Genomic DNA, 23814 nt, shown 5'->3' on the forward strand with positions numbered 1-23814 from the left:
GTTCTGATCGAAAAAGAATGTTTTAGGAAAAGTTACTTAAAAAATAGAAATTATTGCACATGGTGTTTTAAAATTAAGGCAAAAAACAGCCCTTCAATTAATCCTGTATAATAGCCAAATTTACAAAAAATGTGAAAGGGACATAAGCGATTCGCAAATGGGGTTCAGACAAGGGTTAGGCACCAGGGAAGCGATAGTTGCAACACAGGTGCTTGTCCAGAACTGCTACGATTAGAGAAAGGATGTGTGCCTGTGTTTCATAAACTACGAAAAGGCATTCGATCGCGTACAGCACCACAAATTAATGCAGCTCCTAAAAAGACTTGATATAGATCATAAAGACATCCAATGCATTGAGAATAGGGGATTCAATCCCGGGATTTCGGGATCCCGGGATTCTGGGATCCCGGGATTCTGGGATCCCTATGTTTTTATCGGATTTTGCAATCCCGGGATCCCGGGAAAATAATAACGGATCCCGGGATTTTATATAATATAGTAAAACGCTATTTTTAAGGTTGATTATGCAAAAACTCTCTTTTAGTTGAATCCCTTATAGCGCCGCCGCCGCGCGCCGCCGACAAGCGATACGTCGGTTATTCCCGGAATAATAAAAAAACTTTTGAAACAAGAAGTAGCAAACCTCTTAAAACGACTAGATATAACAAGTAAAATCATATTAGATTCTTCAGATAATTCGGAATCGGATGAAGATTTGCCAATTGTTACTATTCAGAACAGGTATAGTCTGTGAAACGAATAACTTTGAATTTGACAGTTCCCGCGGGCTTTTCTAGTGTTAATTTTATTAGGTTAGCAACTTGCGGCCATGCTGACGCAATGCCGTCTCTAATAGAACAGCCTCGGAGCGAGATTTATGACGTCACGCTAGTTAGATACTACGGATTAATAAATATGTTGTAGAATACATGGAAAACATAATTATTCCTCGTATTTTTGGTTTGTACTTTAAAAATGATATAGTTTACATGAAATACATAATATACAGTTAATAAATACAATATATATGCCTATTTATAGTAATAAATACTTTGGCAAATAAACTATGAACCATACAAATGCACCAAATGTTTTACAATATACAAATAATGAATTGTACATAAGATAATGGGTAAAATGTAAAATATATTTTAAATGTTGGGGTTTGAAAATCGATCTACTAATAGTGATGTATTATTATTTGCATTCACAAAATTTATATGTATATTTTGCAAGTATCAATGTTCGAAAAATTATATTTGCAAATAATACAATACCATAGGCAGTAGATATTGAATGTTTGTTGTTAAATTTGATCGATTCAAACCCCAAAATTTAAAATATATTTTACATATTACCCATTATCTTATGTTCCTATTCATTATTTGTATATTGTAAAACATTTGCTGCATTTGTATGGTTCATAGTTTATTTGCCAAATTATTTATTACTATAAATAGGTATATATATTGTATTTATTAATTGTATATTATGTATATTTCATGTAAACTATATCATTTTTAAAATACAAACCAAAAATACGAGGAATAATTATGTTTTCTATGTATACAACATATTTATTATCCCGTAGTATCTAACTAGCGTGACGTCATAAATCTCGCTTCAAGGCTGTTCTATTAGAGACGGCATTGGTCTGATATTTAGAAATGTCAAAAGCTGATGACATTTTACTTTTGACAATTATGACATTTCGTGTTCATTTTTGCAAGAAGAGTCAGAACTGTCACTTGTTTTATTATTTTCCTTTTCTATTTCACGAAAGTAAAAAGAGTTATCTATCTGATTCGTTCAGGCACTCAATTTAAAGAATATCAGTACCTTTTTTGATAGAGGGATTTTATATTTGCCATGTTGGTAAAAAATAACGGTCAAAATTCAAAGTTATTCATTTTATAGACTATACCAGGCCTTAAATGATGACGTGTCATTTTCGGAGAGGCTAGATGAAGCGTTAACCAAAAAAATGTCAAATCGAATAACAGCGCCACCAGTAACAAAAACTGAAAACTTGGAAGCCCAAATAAAAAATGAAATGGATGCGTTCCAGAAGAGTGGACAACGTGGAACAAACTTACAACTAGCTTTTGATTTTTTAAGTACAATACCGCCTACAAGTGTAGAATCGGAAAGGTGTTTTTCGTCAGCAGGCTTGATAGTTTTCGTTATGATAAATTTCGTTCTGCTATGGGAGATGACACAATAGACAATATTGCGCTATTTTTTTTAAAAATATGGAATAATATTATCAGTCCAGTTTCTTTTTTGTTTTGTTTGAGATTTTTAATTTTTGTTTAATGTTGTTTAACAGGAATATTTACTTATTTTTGTGTTCCAAAGACTTTGTTTTTGTTTTAAGTAATTAACGTTAATTTTAATAAAATGTTCTTTGAAACTAACATTGGTAACATTATTACTGAAATCCCGGGATCCCGAGATTCGGAGTTAAGAATCCCGGGATCCCGACAACATAAAATTGTCCGGGATTGAATCCCCTAATTGAGAAGTTATACTGGAACCAAACACCACAAATGAAATTGTCCGATACCATGTCCAATCCCATACAAGTTAGAAGGGGGGTGCGACAGGGTTGCGTGCTATCTCCACTCCTATTTAATTTATACTCAGAAGCTATTTTCCAAGAGGCTCTGGACGACGCGGAAATGGAAGTCAAGGTTAATGGAGTGTGGATTAATAATATCCGCTATGCCAACGATAAGGTCTTAATTGCAGACAATATACACGACCTACAACAACTGGTCAACAAGGTAGGAGAACAGAGCAAAGGAATGGGTTTAAACATCAACATCAAGAAAACCAAATTTATGATAATATCCAGAAACCCAGATGTGTTTATAAACTCCATCTTAACATTTAACTCAAGGCCCATAGAAAGAGTAGATAAATTTAAGTACTTGGGCATCTGGCTCTCCGAAGATTGGACATCAGACAAGGAAATAACTGTCGCATCGAACAAGCTCAGCACGTATTCTTGAGGTTTCGAAAAGTACTTGTCTGTTCTGATTTTGACCTTAGCCTTAGATTAAGATTCGTAAAGTGTTATGTGCTATTCGGTGCTCCTTTATGGTATGGTAGGTTGGACATTGAAAAAAAAAGGCTTTCGAGATGTGGCTATATCGCAGAATCCTGAAGACACCTTGGACGGCTAGATTGACAAATGAAGAAGTTCTCAGACGTGTTGACAAAGAGCGTGAATTGTTTGAATTGATTAAAAAGAAAAAACCGCATACCTGGGGCACATAATGAGAAAACCCAAACACCAATTTTTGCATTTGTTGTTCGAAGGCAAGATCGAAGGCCGGAGGGGTATCGGAAGGAAGAAAATGTCTTGGCTGAGGAATATTAGACAGTGGAAAGGCTACACGATGTTCAGTCGTTAATACACACCGCCCGGAACAGAGAAGCAATGGAAAATGTTATCGTAAACATCCATTAATGGATCTGCACTAGAAGAAGAATAGCCAAATACTAAAGTTTATAAAATACTGAATTTGTGAACTAAAGTTGATAGATTTATAGGTATACAGTTTGCTAAAAAAATCATGAAAATAAGGCTAAAAGTAAAAAAAATATAACATTTCAAACTTGACGAAAAACTTTCCAGTTGCGTTTTTTGCATCTGAGTGTATATTAATTTGTAATGATCTGATACAATGCAATACCATACCTGATGTGGATTCCAGTCAGAATCGAATATAACAACGGTATCGGCGGTCTGTAAATTTAGACCTAAACCACCAGCTCTGGTGGACAGCAAAAATAAGAAATATTCACTGTTCTTATCATTGAACCTCTTTAAAAGATCACCCCTGTCCTCTAAAAAGACAAAAAAGTATGGTTAATCAATACTATGTTCATTAAAGGCATTTACTGTCAACTACTTACCCGCTTTAATAGTACCATCCAACCGTAGGTATTTGAAACCTCTCCAATTAAGATAATCCTCCATAATTGTCATCAGTTGCGTCATCTGACAGAAAAGTAACACTCTGTGATTTGTCGCCTTCAGTTTTGGCAAAATACGATCCAGTAATTCGAATTTACCAGAGGCCCTTAAAACGGTACAATTAACTTATAGGGGTTACTGTGTTATACTAAAAACTGATTTCAATTCTACTCCTAGATCAAGTCTCATTATTATAAAGAAGTAATCTGGTAACGTGGTTAAATAAAAAATCCTGCAAATAGATAAATTGACGGCAGACCTGATAAGCAACTGTCAACCTAGCGGATCTACCAACAGGGAACTGCAAGTACACTATACGTTTAAAGCTGATAGGTCACAGACGAAACCATGCGCAAATTCTAGCAATCAGAAGAAGTGACGATTCAGATTCTATGTCCGTGCTATATCTGCAAAAAGTGCGGTTTCTTGGTGATGGATTCAAGGTGATGAAAGCCATCGGCAAAAAGTTATACCGCGCTGGCAAGTCTTGCTTTTGGATCGGTATTTACATGTGTGGAAGTGAATCGATTGGAGATCTTATTTTGTCGGAGTGAGAAAAATGCGAAAGTGTGCTGTTGCGGCGCTGCCACATTCAAAGAAGGGATACAGGTGTGCGTTTCCTTATTTAATGGAATAAAAATACGGTCCAAAGACGCTTATCTCAAAAAGTTTTTTTTTTCGGAAAGATAGGTAGATAAAATCATTAGATATGTTTCTGGGCATCTGAAATCGAGTTAGTAGAATATCGTTATGGTTTCCATGCTGTTTATAATGAAAAAACGTCAATAATCGCGGAAATTTGGACACTCAACTTTTTAACACAATACGCGATAACTCAAGTATTACTTTAGATACTGAAACTTTTTTTTTATTTTGAGTTCGGATCTTCGACAAGATGAGAAAAATTTGATAGGGTTGTTTTTTATTTCAAAATTTAAAAAAAAATGTCATTAACTTTTAGTGCATGGACATTTTCAGCATTCCTGTAACTTTTTTTTGTAAAGATTTTCATATACTGCTTGCAAAGAAAATATAGCAGAAAAATTAAGAAATTAAAAAAAACACACACACACACAAGCAATTATTACTAATGGATTTCATGATATCTATTTTTTAATTCAGTTCTAATAGCGCGACCACTGTCAAAGGTCAAAATCAGAACTAACTTGCTAAGTAGTTTTAAAAAAAAAATTACCAAAACCTCATGTGAATTTTGAAAGAAAAAATTCACCATCGTACTTCTTCTTGATTAGAAAAATCGTTCGAGGATTTTACATAACCTACAATTCTACAAAAATACAATTAGCTGAAAAGTTACCTGTAAGTGTCTGCTCCACTCATAATACCACCAGGAATACCAACATGCTCACAGTACTTCTCTTCAATGTTTTGGAACATAAATGGATGGTTGCATAGTTTTCTTAGTTGTACGATTGTATTCATTAGAGCCTTAGCGCCACCTACCACACAAAGAACTTAATAAAAAAACGAAAAGACAAAGTAACTTTTCTATACCTTTTCCTCTAGCGGCGTGGCCTCTTTCAGAACCATCTGTAAGCAGCACTCCCTTACTCTGCATGTGTTGATATAAAACTTTTTGCAGCCCCGACATGTCGCACTTAATAATATATTCCACTTTGTCGGGTAGTTGAGATTCTACCTCTTTCTTAAGACGCCTTAGTAAGAAAGGTCGCAAAACTTTATGCAAACGTCGAATAATCAAAATAGTCTCTTCCTCGTTCAACTCAACCTAAAATTAATTTAACAAAATTAAAGAGAGGAAAAGTGTAATTGCTAACCAAAATTTTTGTCCTAATTTTATCAGTATGGATTCATTTAAAAGAACAAGAGAAACTTACCTTTTCGCCTGTCGTTGCAAAAGGAGCATTAAACCACTGCTCAAACGTTGAACAGCTCTTGAAAATTGAAGGAAGTAAAAAGTTCAGCAAGGCCCACAACTCGGGCAGTTTATTTTGTAGCGGAGTACCTGTCAAAAGCAGCCTGTGCGGAGCTAAATAATGCGTATTTAGTACTTGCGTCAGCTTGCAATGGTGGTTCTTCATTCTGTGACCCTCATCAATAATCATGTATTTAAATGGAACTTTGGACAAAACCCCTTTATCTTTAATGATATATTCATACGTTGTTAACAAAACGTTGAACTTCGCCGCTCTCATTTGGGTCTGAATTGTTCTTCTTGCAGCGGGTGAGCCTTTGTATGAGATAACCTGAATAAATCACAATAAAACATAGGTCAAAAATAAGTGAGAGATATATTGTGGTAGATCTGCGTCCTTACGTTATACAGGGTGTCCCAAAAATAAGTGCTGGTTGTTTTTTTTTCGAAAAAATGTTTTGAAATTTTTATATTTTTTTGACATTTTCTGGAAAATATTGAAAAAATTTTGAGGTGTCGCTTGTTCAGTTTATTTTACGTATTCCACATTCTGTATATTTATCAGTTATAATTTCACTTATTTAAATTTCTACAAAAAAAAATAGATTAATTTTATTCACTGTAGATTTTTTAATCATTGTAGATTATTATTAACTATAGTGCAACAAATCTACTGTATTTAAATACCTTTTTTACAGTAATTGCGAGGTAATTTGCCACTGATTATCGATTGAAGGCGGCGCGCGGCGCACAGAGGGCCAGTGTCACTAAAAACATTGAATATCTCCAAAAAATATATTATTTCCCAAATATTGTTATCAATTTACAACAAGTAGGCTTTGGGGCATCATAAAACAAATACATATGAATAATGGAATTGTCGTAATATGTCGAAAATCGTTTAACTTGATAGTAGGCTTTGCGAAATGCTATTATATCGCAGCAGAAGAATTTCAACTTTGTAATTTTTTTAAAACGTATGTTTTACAAATATTTCTTTTATGATGAATGTAGATGATAGGGGTAAGTTTTACTGTTTTTCTGCTCTTTCGGATTTTAATAATAGTTTGCCGTATTTGTATAAGGGCCATTTTTCTTAAAATATATTTAAAATAAAAACTTTTAAATTTATGAACGATTTTAAAAAAATGTAGGAATATCATTTTTTTATTTGTCATTTGTATAGGTGGTCTTTATACTTTTATGTCGCGCAAAAAAAATCTGCCCCAAACTGCCACCCTGTGTGGTAGAGCATATTATTCTGTTGGATGCACAATCCGGCAATAGTGCGTCGGGCATCTGTAGCTTCTAGAATAAAGAACTTGGAAATTTTGTTTAAGTGCAAACCTGAAGTATGTACGAGGGTGTATTTCAGGAAAATATTTTAACTTCTATAGGGTGGCTCAAAAAAGTGTGAGTGGACCGGGATAATTTTTTTAAATGGAACACTCTGTATATTATTACGTTTTTAGCTTCCTTTCTGATCACTTTACATAATCTTAAGATAAGATGTAAATATATTTGGATATTTTCAGAGATATTAATAAAAAAAAAATATATATATATTTCATAAGTTACAAAGTAAGTTGATAAAATATTGTATTTTCAAAATAATTATAAATAAAATGAAGGTACAGCTGTTAGCATATTTTTACGCAATTGCCTTGAAAAGTGTAAAAAATTGATTTTTAAGAAAAAACTAGTATAAAAAGTTGATTACTTTATGTCTTTTGGGACACCTTGTATAACAAAAATTTTCACATATTTGATGCTTCTAGGCTCATACATTTTTTGGAAACTAGTTAAGGTGTTACTTTGACCTGAATCTGCGAAAATATGATTTTTTATATACGTTAATATTGTAACACCCTGTATAAACAATTTCCTATGGGCTAATAATTGTTCATATTTTGTATTGGTTTTGTCATTTTTTACACATATTGAATAATATTTACCAGCAAAATAATTTTTCCATAAAATATGGTCCGCTGGCCCTCTGTGCGACGGCTCTCAAAATATTGCCATTGGTTTTTAAAAATTTTAAACTTAAATAACTCAATTATCAATTTATTTTAAAAATGGTAAAGAGAAAATATGTTTCTTTCGGCCAGATCTACCACCCCTTAAAATATCTGCACTTATTTCTGGGACACCCTGTATATCTTGGTAATATTTAGAATAAACATCAGATAAAAAAATGATTATTGCGAATACTTATTGCATTAGTAATGAGTTATAATGAAATGATATAAAAATATATAGCATTATTGCCTACACTATATGCACGCCACTGTCAACATTGGCCGGTAACGTATCGGTAACGAATTCATACCTGACATGAAGGAGCCCACTTTTCAAATTCCAACATCCAATTAGATATGGTGGATAAAGGAACGATAATTAAATATGGTCCATTAACTTTCTTCTTCTCCATTAGGTATGTTATAAGGGCGATAGTTTGGATAGTTTTTCCTAAACCCATTTCATCGGCCAATATTCCGTTAAGGTTATTATTGTATAAGGACACCATCCATTCCAATCCTGGAATAATATATTAAAATAACAAAAAAAACTACAGTAAACTAAGAAACGTACCCTTAACTTGATATTCCTTTAGCTGTCCATTGACCAATATTGTAGCTTGCTCAGTAACGATTTCGTGAACGGTGTGAGCGATAGAGTAATAAGTTTGCTCTTCTTTAGCGTTTCTTTGATACTCGTCGTCTTCGGTTTTCGCCTTTTTAATAATCTTCTTAACTTCGTTCTCATCAACATCATCTTTAGAGTCCTTATATTCATCATCTTCATCTGAAGGGGATAAAATTGCATTAGAGTTAGTACTTTATTCAAACATCATCATGAAATAAATACCTTCATCATCTGAATCAACCATTTCCCACCCTGGATGAGCTTTTAACCATTCTGGTAGCTCCCTGTATGTCGGTGCATTTTCTCCTTTGAGTTTTTTGCCAGTCGCAGTTTCAAAAACAGTAACCTAAAATTACATTCAAAATATAAAGCATTCCTCATTTTTATATAGCTTGAGGCCGTTCTCTGAACAAAAAATCAACCCAGAAATCTGAGAATTCAATATAATTAATTTCATACTAACCTTTCTATCAGGCTCTTGCATGCGTTGTTGCCTCTTCTTGCGTCTTTCCTCTTCTTTCTTCTTATAGGCTTGCTCTTCTTTATGCTGTCTCACCATTTCGGTCAAGCTGGCGATATATTCGTCAGTTTGCGAAAGAAGGAAAGCCAATCTCTTGTCTTTCTTTTGATCGATAAGTTTTCTGTAACCCTCTTCATCCTCGGCCATCAGTCTGAAATCGAGAATTGCTTTAGAAATTACAAAAAAGATGTTTTGTATGACATACCTTCTCATACGCTCTTTTTCTATCCTCTCTTGTTCTTTCTTTTGCTCCCTCTCGGCGTTCGCGTGGTAATTAAGAATAGCCTTGTTAACTTTAGCAATTTTAGCCTGTGTGGCCTGTGAAATAAGCAAATAAGAATAGGATTTTAAAATGTAACGGTAAGACTACAGCATTAGTAGTTTAAGATAAAACACTTTTTTTGATTAAACATATTGATATTTTTTTTACACTAATATTTTCATTTTATTCATGATAATATCGTTGATAATATTGTTGATTGAAAGAATTGGGAAGATAATGGGCGAATTCGTAACAAAGGTGATTTGATTCCCCCTTATGTCTCAAATGCTGTACGGTGGAGCCACCACTCGTTCTGCGGCCAACGCAAAAAACACTTATTTTCTCTAATTCGGCCATTTCCAAATTTCCATACCGTTTCAGAGAAAATTAAGGAAAACATAAAAATATAGATCAATTTTTTCTTTATAAAAGCTTCTCTTCTAATTATACTTACCTAACCAAAACAAAATTTGCGAGAAATGTAATTTTTAAATCGAATTTTAGAGAAGAAATGACGGAGTTTTAACGTTGTTTCTTTATAATGGTATTTACTAATCTCAGACATGTCGGGATATAACAAAAGAGACTTATTGAAAAGAAAAAAATATTTTAAAAATCTTGTGACAAAAATAAAAACTTTCTTGGGGAACACCTCATAGATAAATGCAAAAAGTGGCATTGAAAACTTCAAATTTTATAATCGAATTTTAGAGTAGAAAAAATGTAGTTAGAAATCAAAAGGTGGTTTTTTTATAAGCTAAATATTAGGCTTTCTCTATGGATACAACTGACTAAAGCAAGCTGTTGCCAGGATATCCTATTAATTTTAATTATGTTTTTTAAACATTGTGAATGATCATAAACTAAAAAATATAAAGTGTAATTGAAACCACTAATTGCGAGGTTCGGAATGCTGTTTTAAAATGTTAAAGATCTACAAAATTTATAGCTAAGGTAAGGGTGATGATAGTTATTGGAAAATATAATACTTTAACAGTAAAGAATATGACGATTTAGCAAATTTAATAATAACCATCTATTGAGGAATGAAATCGAAATAATTTAACCATATATTTAGCCTTTTGATTTTTAGGACCATTCCATAGAAAATTCAACCTTATTTTCAAGTTTTTCTTAATGTTCTCTAAACCGGTATGAAAATTTGGAAACGTATAGAAGGGAATAACCATTTTAGAACAAGCAAAAATGTTATTATGTTTTTTTCTCAAAATGTCAATAATAAAAAAAGTTTTTCGACTTGGAAAGACAATCCGGGGACATACTGTAGATTAGACAATTTTGTGTTTTCAGTCTAAAACACTAGATTACTAGACATTTACACTGTAATTCATAATAAATCAAAAATTAGCTTTAAAATCAGCAAATCAATTTGTTTAGACATGTTAAAAATTACCTTGTGATATTCCTTGAAATCTTTTGCATGCTGCAGAACAGAATTAAGAAATTCTTGATTCTTCTGTCTGCGTTTACGTTCGGCTTCGAGTTTTTGTTGTTTTTCCAATTTTTCCGTCGCTCTAGCTTCCCTAAGACCTACAAAACGACAGTCAGTGTTAAATAAGAAACAACTTTAACGTACTAAGTTATGTACCCTGGCGTTTGGTTCTCTTGTAGGCTTTAATGTTAACAGCGGTCTCGAGTGTAGTATCCCTTCTGATACAGCTCAGAATTTCATTTCTCAACTGTCTTTGGAAATTAAGGCACCTCAAAGCTCGCAGTTCTATTTGGGCTTGCATACGGAGTTTGTCGCTGATATCTGATGGCAGATTACTAACCTACAAAAGTAGTGCAATTCATGTAATATCAATTTTTCTTATATTTGTGAATTGTCATATACAGGCTTAAGAAAGATAGAGAGAGAACGAAAGGGGAAGAGAAATGGAGAGAAAGAGGAAGAGAAGATAGAGGGTGGTGAGGAGAACGAGAGGCAGAAGGGAGGGAGAGGAGGAAAAGAAAAAAGAGAGGATGAAACAGCGAGAGGGAAAGGGAAACAGATTAAGTTAACTTTATGATTAATAAATAATGTAACGTGTTTTTATTTGTAATACCGGGTGCGTCTCAAAAGTGGCTCACCTCTATAACTTTGTTATTTTTTTAGATAAAATAACGAGATTTGGTATCTTAGTATATGACATAAATTAGGATTAATTGACATAATCAATTGTTTTTGGTAACTTCCTTGAAACTACCTTTCTAACCACTGAAAAGTAACTTCCAGTAACTTTTCACTGGAAATGACTACAACTTTTGATTGCACCTCCGGTATATTTTTACTTTATTCAATAGAAAATGACACTCTAAATAGAATGACAAATCATATGTCAACTTTTGACATTTTCACGAACGAAAATGTCAAAAGTTGACATATGATTTCTATCGAATAAAGTAGAATTATACCGAGGGTGCTATTTAAAAATCAAAAGTTGTAGTAATTTCCGGTAAACTGGAAGTGACCAAAAACAACTGAATATGTCAATCAATCCTAATTTATGTCATATACTAAGATACCAAATCTCGTTTTTATCTGAAAAAATAAAAAAGTTATAAGGGTGAGCCACTTTTGAGATGCACCCGGTATAAGATTTATTGATTTTTTTACTGTAATTAAAGTCATAATTTGAAAAAACTAAAATTAATGATTAACCCTAAATAATTTCATGCACAATCACTTGATTGTTACTACAAAAAACTGATAAATATTTTGGTAACATTTGTTAACAGGTGGCCAGTTTTAAAGTAGTTACCATTAGAGTGGTTAATAACAATAAGGAGATAAAAAAATAAGGAAGTTACACAAAGTAAAAATGAATATTTTTATACAGGGCGTTAAAGTCTTATTTTTTTTTCGATTTATTATACTTTTTTTCCAAATACTTTTAGCGATTCAAATGAAATTTTGAGTATCAAAGTTACTGTAAGTATATAGTATTGTGTGTAGTACTGTTAGTACAAAAAAGTGTCGACATATTCAAATATTCACCAGGAACGTATATGTGTTGTCACGGGAATATTTATCTAAAAAATGCGTGCCACTGACTTTTTCCCTTAGCAAATTGTGTAGACCGTTGAATTCCGATTAAAATATGTTCCTTGATATTTTCTCGATTTCGCTCTCCTTCATGAGATAAACGCAGTTTTATTTGTTGCATTGCACTGATTCTGCATCAAAAAATATTAAAAAAAAAAAAAAGTTCCTCTGGATGTGCGTAGTTTTAAAGATACAGGTTATTAAAACTTTAAAAACTATGTCATTTGTAATTATCTTAAATAGCATTATTTTTTTGAATTTGCTGTAGGTGTAAAACTACAGTGTTATAAAATTTAATAACATTTAACGATAAATTAAATACACATTCGGGTTTATTTCATCGAGGAGATTAAAATTGACAAAATATCAAGATATCACTTTTTAATCGTAATTAAACAGCCTACACAATTTTGCCAACAAGAGAAACGTCAGTGGCGTGCATATTTTTTTAAGAGAAACATTATCTTTAAACCCATATGCACATTCCTATGAATCTCTATCGACACTTTTTTAGCAATAAAATACCACTTATAGCCCCCTAAAACACCCACTTTACCCTTAATATTTCATTCAAATCACTAAAAGCATTGCAAAGAAAATTATAATAAATAAAAAAAAAATAACAATACAAATTCCCGTAGCTACGAAACAAAGCAGAATCGGACTTATGTTGATATAAAAAATAAAAACCTTATTTTTACATGAGGAATCACCCCATAAGAGATGGCATATGTTTTTTTGAAAGACCCTGTATATCAAAGTTGAAAAGTTATATATCCACGAAACAAAAATAATTTAGGATTACAACATATACATAGTTGTGTAAAAAATAGAAATTAGTAAATTACTTGTTCAATTCTTGCAGCAATCCTGGCCGCCACCCTATTTTCTCGCTCTTGTAGCAGAATAATCGGATCGATACCGCATGGTTTTGGCATTGTGGTTACCCTGGTCTTTGACGGAACAAGTTGACTACCGGGACCTCTTTGTTGAGAGGCTCCTTGCTTATTAGGGTCCGCTAAATTGAAAAATATTTTCAAATTATTTTTAACACAACATGAATCACCATTGAAGAGATAAATCAAGCATGAAATAAAAGGTCTGTAATAAGAATATCAATGTCAAAAAAACGCCAACATTTGACATTTCTACTATTTTATAAAAACTGTTCCGTATTTCACGAATATTTTTCAGATATCGATCCTTCCTATAGTTTACCGATCTGATTAATTTGGTTTTGCAACGGAATACAGACTAAATATTAAAAAAAACGCGAAGTTCTATGTTAAGTCCTTAATGTCAAGCTTTTCATATGTACCTTGAGCAGCTGGATCAGCTGCGGCTGCTGGTTGATCTCCTGGAGGTTGCTGGAATGGACTCGACGGTGGAGTTGGAAATTGTGGAGTGCCGTCCGGTCTTTTACCCTAAAATAGTAATAGTTACATCCTCGGTTGAAACTTAAAACTAATTATAGTTATACCTGTAAACCCATTAAAATTTGATGCGGTACAGGCTGATTTCTAGCTAAAAACCTATAAGCCATTATCTGATTCCGTAACTGAGTCATTTGGATAGTTGAAAGAATGGAGTTGGCTTGCGCTTGAGTTGTTCTAGCACGCAAGGCTAATAGCTGGGAATATCTTTGATCATCTTGCATTCCCTAAAATAAATAAAAAATTTATAATTTTCGCAAATGCTCATGCTGGACGTTATGTGAATACCTTTTCTTCCATTGTATCAATGGCTTTCTGTAAGGCGTGTAAGTTTTCCGATGTTGGAGCTCCTGGTCTATTGGGTTGTGGGGGTTGGCCTGGTGCAGGTTGAGGACCAGGAGATGGATTCTGTAAAATATTCCATAAATATCATTATAATCTAAGATTCGGCTGCAGGATTATTACGCTCATCGTATTTTTAATCAAACCCTAATTTTTACATATATTTACGAATAGGAGAATACACTTTTAACAGGGTGCCTATTAAAAATTTGCCGCAACTATGTTTAATTAATAACAATTAATAACTGATTTTGGAGACAACATTACGCTCGTAAGATTTTTTGGTCAAATTATTTTTTTTTAATTTTTTTTTTCTATTTTTATTCTGCGCATAATGTTATAAGGGTGCCTATCAACAAGTTGCCAGAAATAGGGGTTTCTGTGGTTCAAAGTTTTTCCTACAGGCCCGGCAACAGTGCGTTGAGCATCTGCAGTTCCTATAATAAAAAACATAGGAATTTTGTATAAGTACCAACCTAAACTATGTGTTATGATGTATTTCAGGAAAATATTTTAGCTTCTACAGGGTGGCTCAAAAAAGTGTAAGTGGATCAGGATGATTTTTTTAACACCCTGTATATTATTGCATTTTTGGCTTCCTTTCTGATCGCTTTACATAATCCTAAGATACTTACTAAACTAAATATGTTTCGATAGTTTCAAATATGTTTACTTACTAAATATGTTTCGATAGTTTCACAAATATTAATAAATAAATAAAGAATGTTTTCAGCCAATATTTTCCTGAAAAAAAAATATATTAATTATTTTATATTTTACAAGGAATAATTTTGCGCTTGAATAACGTTACTGTTTTAGTTAGCGTTAATAAATAACGGAACACTAAAATTATGTTATGCCAAACTCTCAATTAGTTTCTTCCCAATCACCAGATGGCTCTAAATGACGGACCTATTTGTTTTATATCAGTGTCACATCTATCTCTAGTACATAACATTAGTCTATAATAACAATCTATCAAAGAAGGTAAACGAAATTATATTACCATAGAAACGCCTATGCTACTAATTTTTAGGACTAAATTAGGAAAAAATTCAACCATAGTTTCATGTTTTTTGTAATTTTCTCTAAAACGGCGTGAAAATTTGGAAAAGTATAAACAGGATTAACCATTTTAGAACAAGCCAAAATTTTTATGAAGAATATATTTTTATCAAACTGTCAATAAAAAAAGTTTTTCCTCTTGTAAAAACAAACTGGGGACATACTGTATATATATACTCGTCTTAATTATAACACAGTCCTATTATAATGCAGTCTATTTAAAATATACGATATTATATGCATAAACATTTAGAAAGCAACAACTTGACAGCACTGGCAAAATGACAACCTGTTCTTTGTAGTGATGGGAATACCGGTTCCTTATTCATTTCATAGAAATACCGCAATTTTGTAACCAAGGTTAAATAATAAATTTTAGTACTGCAGAGAGTGTCAAAAGATAATGGTTTAAAAAATTAAGATTAAAGTTAATTAACCAACTTTTAAGGTATAAAATTCAGTAAGTGTTATTATTAATAAAATATTTAGTTTTATTTATGTTGTGTTTTATTTATTCCTGTTTAATATTAAAAAAATGATTCGTACATAAGTTATATTGATAAATATAATAATAAATGCAAGAAAAAGGAAGTTTCTTGAAGCTTGAAAGTAAGAAATAGTCCTTTTTATATTTCTTGGTATGTGGCGTTTTGTTTAAAATACACCCTTGTTTGTTTTGTATTAACACATACCGTAATTTTTTTAATAAAATAACTTGATTAGATTTTTTCAGTTTTATACAGTTTTTTCACAATATTTTTAAGTAATCATTTGTCACTCAAATTTTAAATTATTAATTTCCTGCTATGCGTTCCAATTATACTAACTTATTTCTTTGTAAAATAAAATAAACTGCTTTGAAATTAAAATGACAGACACATCTATCACTGTCAAGGATTTTGTCGTTGAGGAAAATTAATGTTGTTAATTGAATTAGACTTCGAATTACCCACATAAAACCCGGGAAAAACATAACAATATATCATACCTGTCTCGTTGGTGCATAACCAGGATGGTTAGGATAGGGACCCTGAGCCATTCCGTGCTGCGGTACGGGACCGCCAGGTGGTGCCCCGTGGGGGGGACCACCAGCCTGCGGTCCGGGATGTTGAGGAGCAGCGCCGTGCGGAGGCGGCCCGCCAGCGTGTTGCTGCGGTCCGGGGTGAGGTGGCATTCCGTGTTGCGGAACCGGATGCTGTCCCGGTGGGCCTTGGTTGTGGGGCGGAAAAGTTTGCCCGGGATGAGACTGAGGAGGGACAATCTGGTGAGGTGGAGGGTGGTTTTGAGGTGGATGCTAAAATATCAATTGAAATTAAAATGTTATGATTTTTATAGTTTAATTAATATGGAAAACTACGAAAAATATTTTTTAAGAAGGCTTTTTTTATAAAAAACCATTCAGTAAACTTTGTAAAAAATACATGTTTGATTTATACCTTATAGCAACTTATTATTACTGTACAGGGTGGTCCGAACTGTATTCCGGAAATATTGGCAGTATATTCCGCAGATAAAAATAAGTAAAAAAGTTTGTATAAATATAATGCTTAATTTCGAAGATACAGGGTGTAGAAGTTTCATTTACATTTCGATTTTTTCTAAATAATTTCTGAACTAACGTCAATATTAGGATAAAAATTGGCGCCTGGGAGTATTTTGACACGAGCAATTTGATTTTGCTGTCAATATGACTCCTACTTGTAGAGAGCGCCACCTACATATTTTTTAACTGGTTTGAAGAGTAATAAATTTTTGTCTGTACTTGTATAAAACTAGTGAGTAAAAAAATATACCGGAAAAATTTCCGGAATACAGTTAGGACTACCCTGTATATTAGAGAATAATTACAATCTTAATGTATATTTTGCGACTGCTAATTAAATCGAAACGTAGCATAATTTGAAACAAATATTAGATTGAGTTCATTTATTATAAGTATGTATATGTATGCTTATACCTGAGGATGCTGTGGATGACTTGGAGGACCATTTTGAACTGAATGACCTGGATGTTGAGGCCAACCTGCAATAAAAAATATAAATAATTACATGACATTTTTTGTGTCAATATTGTGATTCCAATTAATTTTAGCATTACTAAAAATAGTAACTTAATATACATATACAGGGTGTCCCAATATTCCGCGGATATAGAACTACTACGTATTTTTGGTATCAAAATAAGTTTATTGAACACAATTTTCCTTTCTTTATATAAAAGTGCTTCGTTTGTCCGTTAGGGATAAGGGAGATCAAACTTTTAAAAAAGAAATACATTTTTTAAGATATTTTAAGAATCGTTATTCAAAATTTGGGGCGCCTATGTAAGTAACCCACGAGCGGGTGCGTCCGGAATTTTGTACCGCAATTTTACTAATTCAGATAAAACAAAATATCCATAGGACGTAAGTCGGTGGTGGCATTAAATTATTGTTATTCTTATTTAGGAATATTTGACACCCTTGGTCGTAGTAGTTCCCCATCCATTTTGATTCATTAGCAATTCTGTCGTAAACCTGAAAATTACAAAGTTGCGGTACTCTGTGCCGCTACGCGCTCAGTTATGTAAATAAAATAGTTATCATATTGTCAAGGTGTATTACTGGTTGCATAACTGCATACTGCTAAAAAATCGCAATGTGCATTGAGGAACCTGGCGCATTCGCCAGAAAGTAAAGAAAATTATAGAATTCTTTAGAAAAATCTAGAAACAACCGCCAGAGGGTATATAAGGCCCGCGCTTTGACAGTTGAAAAAGTTTAAAGTTTGAAGTTTGAAGTCTAAGTCTGAAGTTTGAAAATACTGCGAAATACCGTTAGAGTAATAGTAGTTGCATAAGTTGTGTTGTAAATAGTATAAGTTGTGTACAGAGTGAAACAAATAAATTCGTTAAGTATTTTATCGTGGGTTTAAATAGTGGACCCACGGAATCCGTAACAATATTAATTATTTATTTTGCTTTCTTTGGTGTAGTTTTTAATTGTTAATTTTTTCGACTGCGTTGTTTGTCAAATATATGTTATATAACTTGTAGAAATGAAGGAAAGTTCCAGTATACAAACTCTTCCCAGAGATTTGCAAGTTTTCCTCGCTAAATATGCTCGAGAGGTAAAGGTACTAGTTAGAAACAATAAAAAACAATTTGTGCCTGCCATGTATGTGAAACCCATAAAACTACTAGCACAGATTAGGGATACTATATGTATACAGATAAAAAATCTTGTCCCTAATTCTTGGTACGAAAATTGTTTTTTATGACGATGAGCAAAGAGTAAAATTTCCTGTGCGCAAAAATAAACTCGCGTTTAAACAGTGTAATAAATGGGCCGCGGCCGGTCAGGCGTTGTGCACAGTTTTAGAGGCCATAAGTGGGCGTGCTATGTGCGCAAACTAGTAACCTAAATAGTGCGCGACTCCGAAAATTGGCACCACGAAAAACAATGCTTTTGACGATAAGTTTATAATCTGTATAGTCTGTGCTACTAGTTTTTGCAAATGATGCAATAAATTTGTTTACAAAAACTACAATGATAGACCAATCAATTGTATTACTGGTAGATATCTACCTACAGAAGAAGACTAAACATTTAGATAATGGTTTCGTCTTTTTCCAGTGATTATTTTTTTCTTTGGTTCATTTTATTATAAAATGTTTGGTATTATTTAGTTTTTGTGAGTTGTTACAATTATATTCTTTTTATTTTGAATACTAAAAATGTTTTGTTCAATTCCTTTTTTTTATAATACGTTTAAGTTTTTTTATTCGTTGCACGTCATCAATGACACCATGCGTCGTCTTATAGAGTTTGCTGGTGGTCGTATTATAATGTGCAACGAAAGTTATTTTATTTTTCAAATATTAAATGGGCTGCTTGATATTGTTTATCATGCTAAATTTTACAATAAAGTATTTTAAATTACAGAACATTTAAAAAATATAAATGCGGTACGGAATACGGTAGTTATAGAAAGATGGCGGCTAGTGCAAGTCGCTCGCACGAGCTCCCAATTAAAAATAAGGAATACGTATGTATTCACTGCAAAAAAATTGTAGCAACAACTAAATTAGTTTGTGTGAAGTGCTCTGGGATTTTCCACCCCAGCTGTTTGAAACAGGCGAATCAACAAAAAAACCCAACCTGTATCCATGAATCTCCGGCAGAGACGGGTCAATCTAATAAAAGTGAATTCGAATGGGCATCAAGAGAAGCGTTATTGTTCAAAATAATAGAAGAGCTAGAAGGTAAAAATAAATATCTGGAAGAAAATAATATATTACTAAGGGAAAAGATAAGCAATTTAGAGGTCACATTAACAAAATTTTCTCACGATAAAGAGAATCAACCGAGAGCAAAAAAGGTAAATAACCCAACAACAAGTGCAAAAAATATCACTCGATTTATCGGGCAAGAAGCACCTATATCTTCATCGCTAAAAGTAATGGCAGAACATCACCGTGAGCAGGCCGTTACTGCTGAACTACAAACAGCCAACCAAGAAGAGAACGAAGATGTATATGTTAACATAACCAAAAATCCAAACGTCAACGATAGTAAACAAATATCTACTCAAGACGTAAAGAAGGCCATAGCTAATGTTAAAATGGACAATATAGTTAATCTGGCTAATGAGGATCATGATGGAAGGTGGGAAATGCAGCATAAAAGGAAAAATAGGAAAATTCAACCAAGGAACAACAACACCAGAAGTATCACTAAACAACTAGGCACGAATGAAGACGATTCCAATGGCTTTGAAGGAGTCGCTAGAAAAGTTTGGCTATACCTATATCGTATACAGAGGGCTGTCACTATTGAAAAGATTTATAACTATATAAGAGCAAAACCAGGCTTTAATGAATTAAATATTGATGTTAAAGAATTACCAACAACAGAAACCCAAAACAAATGTTTTGTGGTCACCGCCCCCTATGAAAAGAAAACCTTAATGTATGACCCTAGTTTTTGGCCTAAAAATGTAGGTATTAAGAGATATGACTTCCGACGCCAGAAGAACTATAATCAAAATTCTTTTTTATAAAGAAGAATACACCTCTACTAGAAACAGGGATAGATACTACATGTAATAACAGATTCTCAGTAATTCACCAAAACCAAAAATTTAGTATCATACATCAAAATGTACAATCATTAGGAAACAGTATAGACAAAATTGAGAATGTATTAGCAGAGAACAGTGATTGTGTATTTCGGTGCATAACAGAACACTGGGAAAGTTTGGATCAACTTCAGCAATTGGACATATGCAATTTTAATTTGGTTGCATCTTTCTGCAGAGGAAATGGTCAACACGGTGGTGCTGCCGTATATGTGAGAAAGGATATTACAAGCTTTGAAAGAAAATCTCTTCAAAAACTATCAGATCAAGGTATATTTGAATGTGCAGTAATGGACTGTAAAATTGGAGATGAAAAATTTATAATTGCCTCAATTTATAGGCCTCCAAGTGGAAATATGGATGTGTTTCTGGAAAAAATAGAACAATTACTGTTGAACATAACACCTGAAAATAAAACCATATTTCTAGCAGGTGATTTTAACATAAATTTCAATGAAGAAAGCAGCAATGCACTAGACGTTCTGTCCATAATGTGTTCTTACAATTTAAAAAGAACAATTTTTGAAAATACTAGAATTACAAACACTGGAGGTAGTTGTATTGACAACATCTTTACAAATAAGAAAGATTATGAAGCTTGTGTGCTAATCAACCATATATCAGACCATACTGCTCAACAAGTTACAATCCATATTAAAAAAGAAATAGGTTATCAAAACTTCAAAAGAACTTTCAAAGAGGAAAATAAAAAACAATTTGCGGACACATTAAAAGAAGAAACTTGGGAGGAAATATATCAGATACCAACATCTGATGTCAATGAACAATGGAAAAATTTTGGCAATACCTTTCACCGCATTTTTGATCAACACTTTCCACTTAAACCTGTGTATAAAACAAGAAAGAAAACATCAATATACAAAAGTAAGGAAATAACAGAATGTAAAGAGAGATTAGACACACTACTAATGCTATCAAGATATAACGATCAATAAAAAGATATTTACAGAGCCACAAAGTAAGAATACGACAGATTATTAGTAAGGAAAAAGCTAACAAGTATGACGCAAGAGTGAAATCATCTGATAACAAAATGAGGTGTTTATGGTCAATCTGCAAGGAAACAACTGGTAAAAATTCCCCAAATGATGATTGTTTTATAGATCAAGACCCACTAGCTCTAGCAAATGAATTCAACAATCACTTAATCAGTGTTGTGCCAAATATATTGTCCAGTATTAGGAAAGTACCATTTATGTGTAACATAAGTGAGAACAATGAGTTAATGCGACTGAAATCTGTGAATATAGAGGAAATTCAAAAAATTGGTTAAAGTCTAAAAAATAAACATAGCAGCGGTGTGGACGAGGTTCCAACATCTATAGTAAAATTCTGTTTGAAATATGTTGATGATATCTTGTGCTATATCATTAACAATTCGCTAAAATATGGTATCTTCCCAGACAGGCTGAAGTTGGCATTTATTAAACCAATCTACAAAAAAGGAGATCACTCCGATTTGAATAATTATAGACCAATTAGTTTACCGCCAAGCTTTTCAAAAGTATTTGAAACAATAGTTGTAAACAGAATATTAACTTTCATGAATAGTTGTAAACTGTTTCAGAATATACAACATGGGTATACTTGTATTCATTTAAAACTTCCCAATATGGCGGACTTCAGTATGGGAGGCTTAAAAAACGAAAATCTCTAAACTGGAATCGACTGTACTTCAAATCGTTCAAATTGATAATCTGTGGTAAATCCAATTGAACTCTGACACTTGGCTGACATTGACGTTTACGGTTCCTTTTTCCAAATATTTTCATTATTTTTTTAGTTTTTATTCACAAATTCTACTTGATTTTGTTCTTTTATTTAACCTGCAACCTGCAGTACTAATTATATAGTTATAAATAATCTTTTCACCGATCAAGAATTGACGAATAGGCTGGAATATATTCAAAATATGTAAAACGCTTAAAAACGTATTAGAAAACATTGACTCGTTCACAAATTCGTGAAAATAAATTAGTCCAGATGTTTGTAAAAGGTATTATTATAATTATTTTGAGAAGTTTCCTCGTATCAGTAATTTTCAGGTTTGTAATATGTACTATATGATAATAAATAGATTAAAACTTATATTTCAGGAAACAGCGCGGGCATTACAGATTGTTGTAAATCAGTTTTAAAATATAAAAAAGGTTTAAAACAGGTTTAAAAGTTGAGTTAGTAGAGAAGATAAGGTAATGTTGGTAATGGGACCAAACATCAAATAACACTTGAAATATATAATTATGTACAATAGTTGTAAGTAGTTTTTATGAATCTGTTTGATATCTATTGCATTGTTTTTATATTTCTTGAAATATTTTTTTACTTTACAGGATACACAAGGAATAATAAAAAATACAGTTACTCACTAAAAGCACTTAAGGTTTGTAATAGATGTAGTTAGAATATCAAACACCAAACTAAACCAAAAATTATGTTTTATTTTACTGGTATTCCTCACATTTGAAGGGAAAGTCATTTCATAAATAAGCAGGACATTGTATAGTACACTCTATATTAATAATTGTTTTTTATCCTATACTTGTTAGTTAACGCATCACTTACTCGGTATAAAATTTAGTACAGATTAACCTATAGTTGTGGTTGTGATATATTCTGATGTGTTTCTGGCAATTTAAAATAAGTTAATATTTAAACAAACATTTCTGGATTTCCTGGCAGGAGTGTGGACACAAATTTAATAAAGGTATAATGTGGATAATGTTCTGATTATTACAGTTTGCATGGATGTTTTGGTATGTTGTTATTTTTAATAAAGTATATTTAATGAGTTTTTGAGTATTTCTTTTTCCTTCAGAGGATTGTGTTCTAATCTTTATATATTATAAATTTTCATAAATTATATATACAAAATTTATTACCTTATAATTTTTTGCTAAATACTTTGTAGTTGATACAGTTTAATAGTATATAAAAGAACTATTTAAATAAGATGTTTGAAAATATATAGCTGTTTTTGCACACATCAATTTAATTTGTGATTAACTGTACTGAAAAAAAAAATTAAGAGAAATGGGGTGATTTATCAACTACAACATGAAAAGCATCATCCTATTTCCAAGTCTTCTATTAATTTCACTTATTAAACAACTATAATTATTCAATAATCTTGATAGTTCTAGGAACTCTCAGATATCGTCAAAACATGAAAACAAAAATTTACTTCCTATAGTTCTTACGTCCCCTTAACTGAAATATAAGAAATAGGGGAGTTAATATTCTCACTGAGAAAGTTTATAAAATACCTTTAAGTTAAATCTCTTCGGATCTGCGGTAAAATACCTTTATTCTTATTAAATAATTTCAATAATCTATGTTTTTATTTATGATAACCACCTAATAACCTAACTTTAACGTCAACTTGACAATCCTGAAAAATGTTATTGTTAACCAAAGAGTAAATCAATTTCTGAATTCGCTAACACCAACTTATTTTTCATTAAAAAAAATTACCAA

The 23814-nt window shown here is 32.3% G+C and overlaps 1 protein-coding gene across 1 annotated transcript in view; it reads right to left on the reverse strand.

The window, feature by feature from the left end:
* Positions 1 to 23814, reverse strand: part of LOC115883927 (ATP-dependent helicase brm-like) — a 39419-nt gene that overhangs the window by 9986 nt on the left and 5619 nt on the right. Inside the window, exons 4-21 of the mRNA XM_030902356.1 lie at positions 17157 to 17221; positions 16188 to 16493; positions 14081 to 14200; positions 13840 to 14019; positions 13678 to 13783; positions 13208 to 13377; positions 10923 to 11106; positions 10728 to 10864; positions 9257 to 9369; positions 8995 to 9202; positions 8754 to 8877; positions 8478 to 8690; positions 8215 to 8423; positions 5845 to 6213; positions 5501 to 5735; positions 5304 to 5445; positions 3925 to 4091; positions 3707 to 3855 (exon numbers count right to left, since the gene is read on the reverse strand). Coding sequence (XP_030758216.1) covers positions 3707 to 3855; positions 3925 to 4091; positions 5304 to 5445; positions 5501 to 5735; positions 5845 to 6213; positions 8215 to 8423; positions 8478 to 8690; positions 8754 to 8877; positions 8995 to 9202; positions 9257 to 9369; positions 10728 to 10864; positions 10923 to 11106; positions 13208 to 13377; positions 13678 to 13783; positions 13840 to 14019; positions 14081 to 14200; positions 16188 to 16493; positions 17157 to 17221 — 3197 coding nt within the window. The remainder of the gene's footprint in view (positions 1 to 3706; positions 3856 to 3924; positions 4092 to 5303; positions 5446 to 5500; positions 5736 to 5844; positions 6214 to 8214; positions 8424 to 8477; positions 8691 to 8753; positions 8878 to 8994; positions 9203 to 9256; positions 9370 to 10727; positions 10865 to 10922; positions 11107 to 13207; positions 13378 to 13677; positions 13784 to 13839; positions 14020 to 14080; positions 14201 to 16187; positions 16494 to 17156; positions 17222 to 23814) is intronic.

This window comes from Sitophilus oryzae, unplaced genomic scaffold (genome assembly GCF_002938485.1).
Source record: "Sitophilus oryzae breed Bouriz unplaced genomic scaffold, Soryzae_2.0 scaffold_2006_pilon_pilon, whole genome shotgun sequence".
Classification (NCBI taxonomy): Eukaryota; Metazoa; Arthropoda; class Insecta; order Coleoptera; family Curculionidae; genus Sitophilus; species Sitophilus oryzae.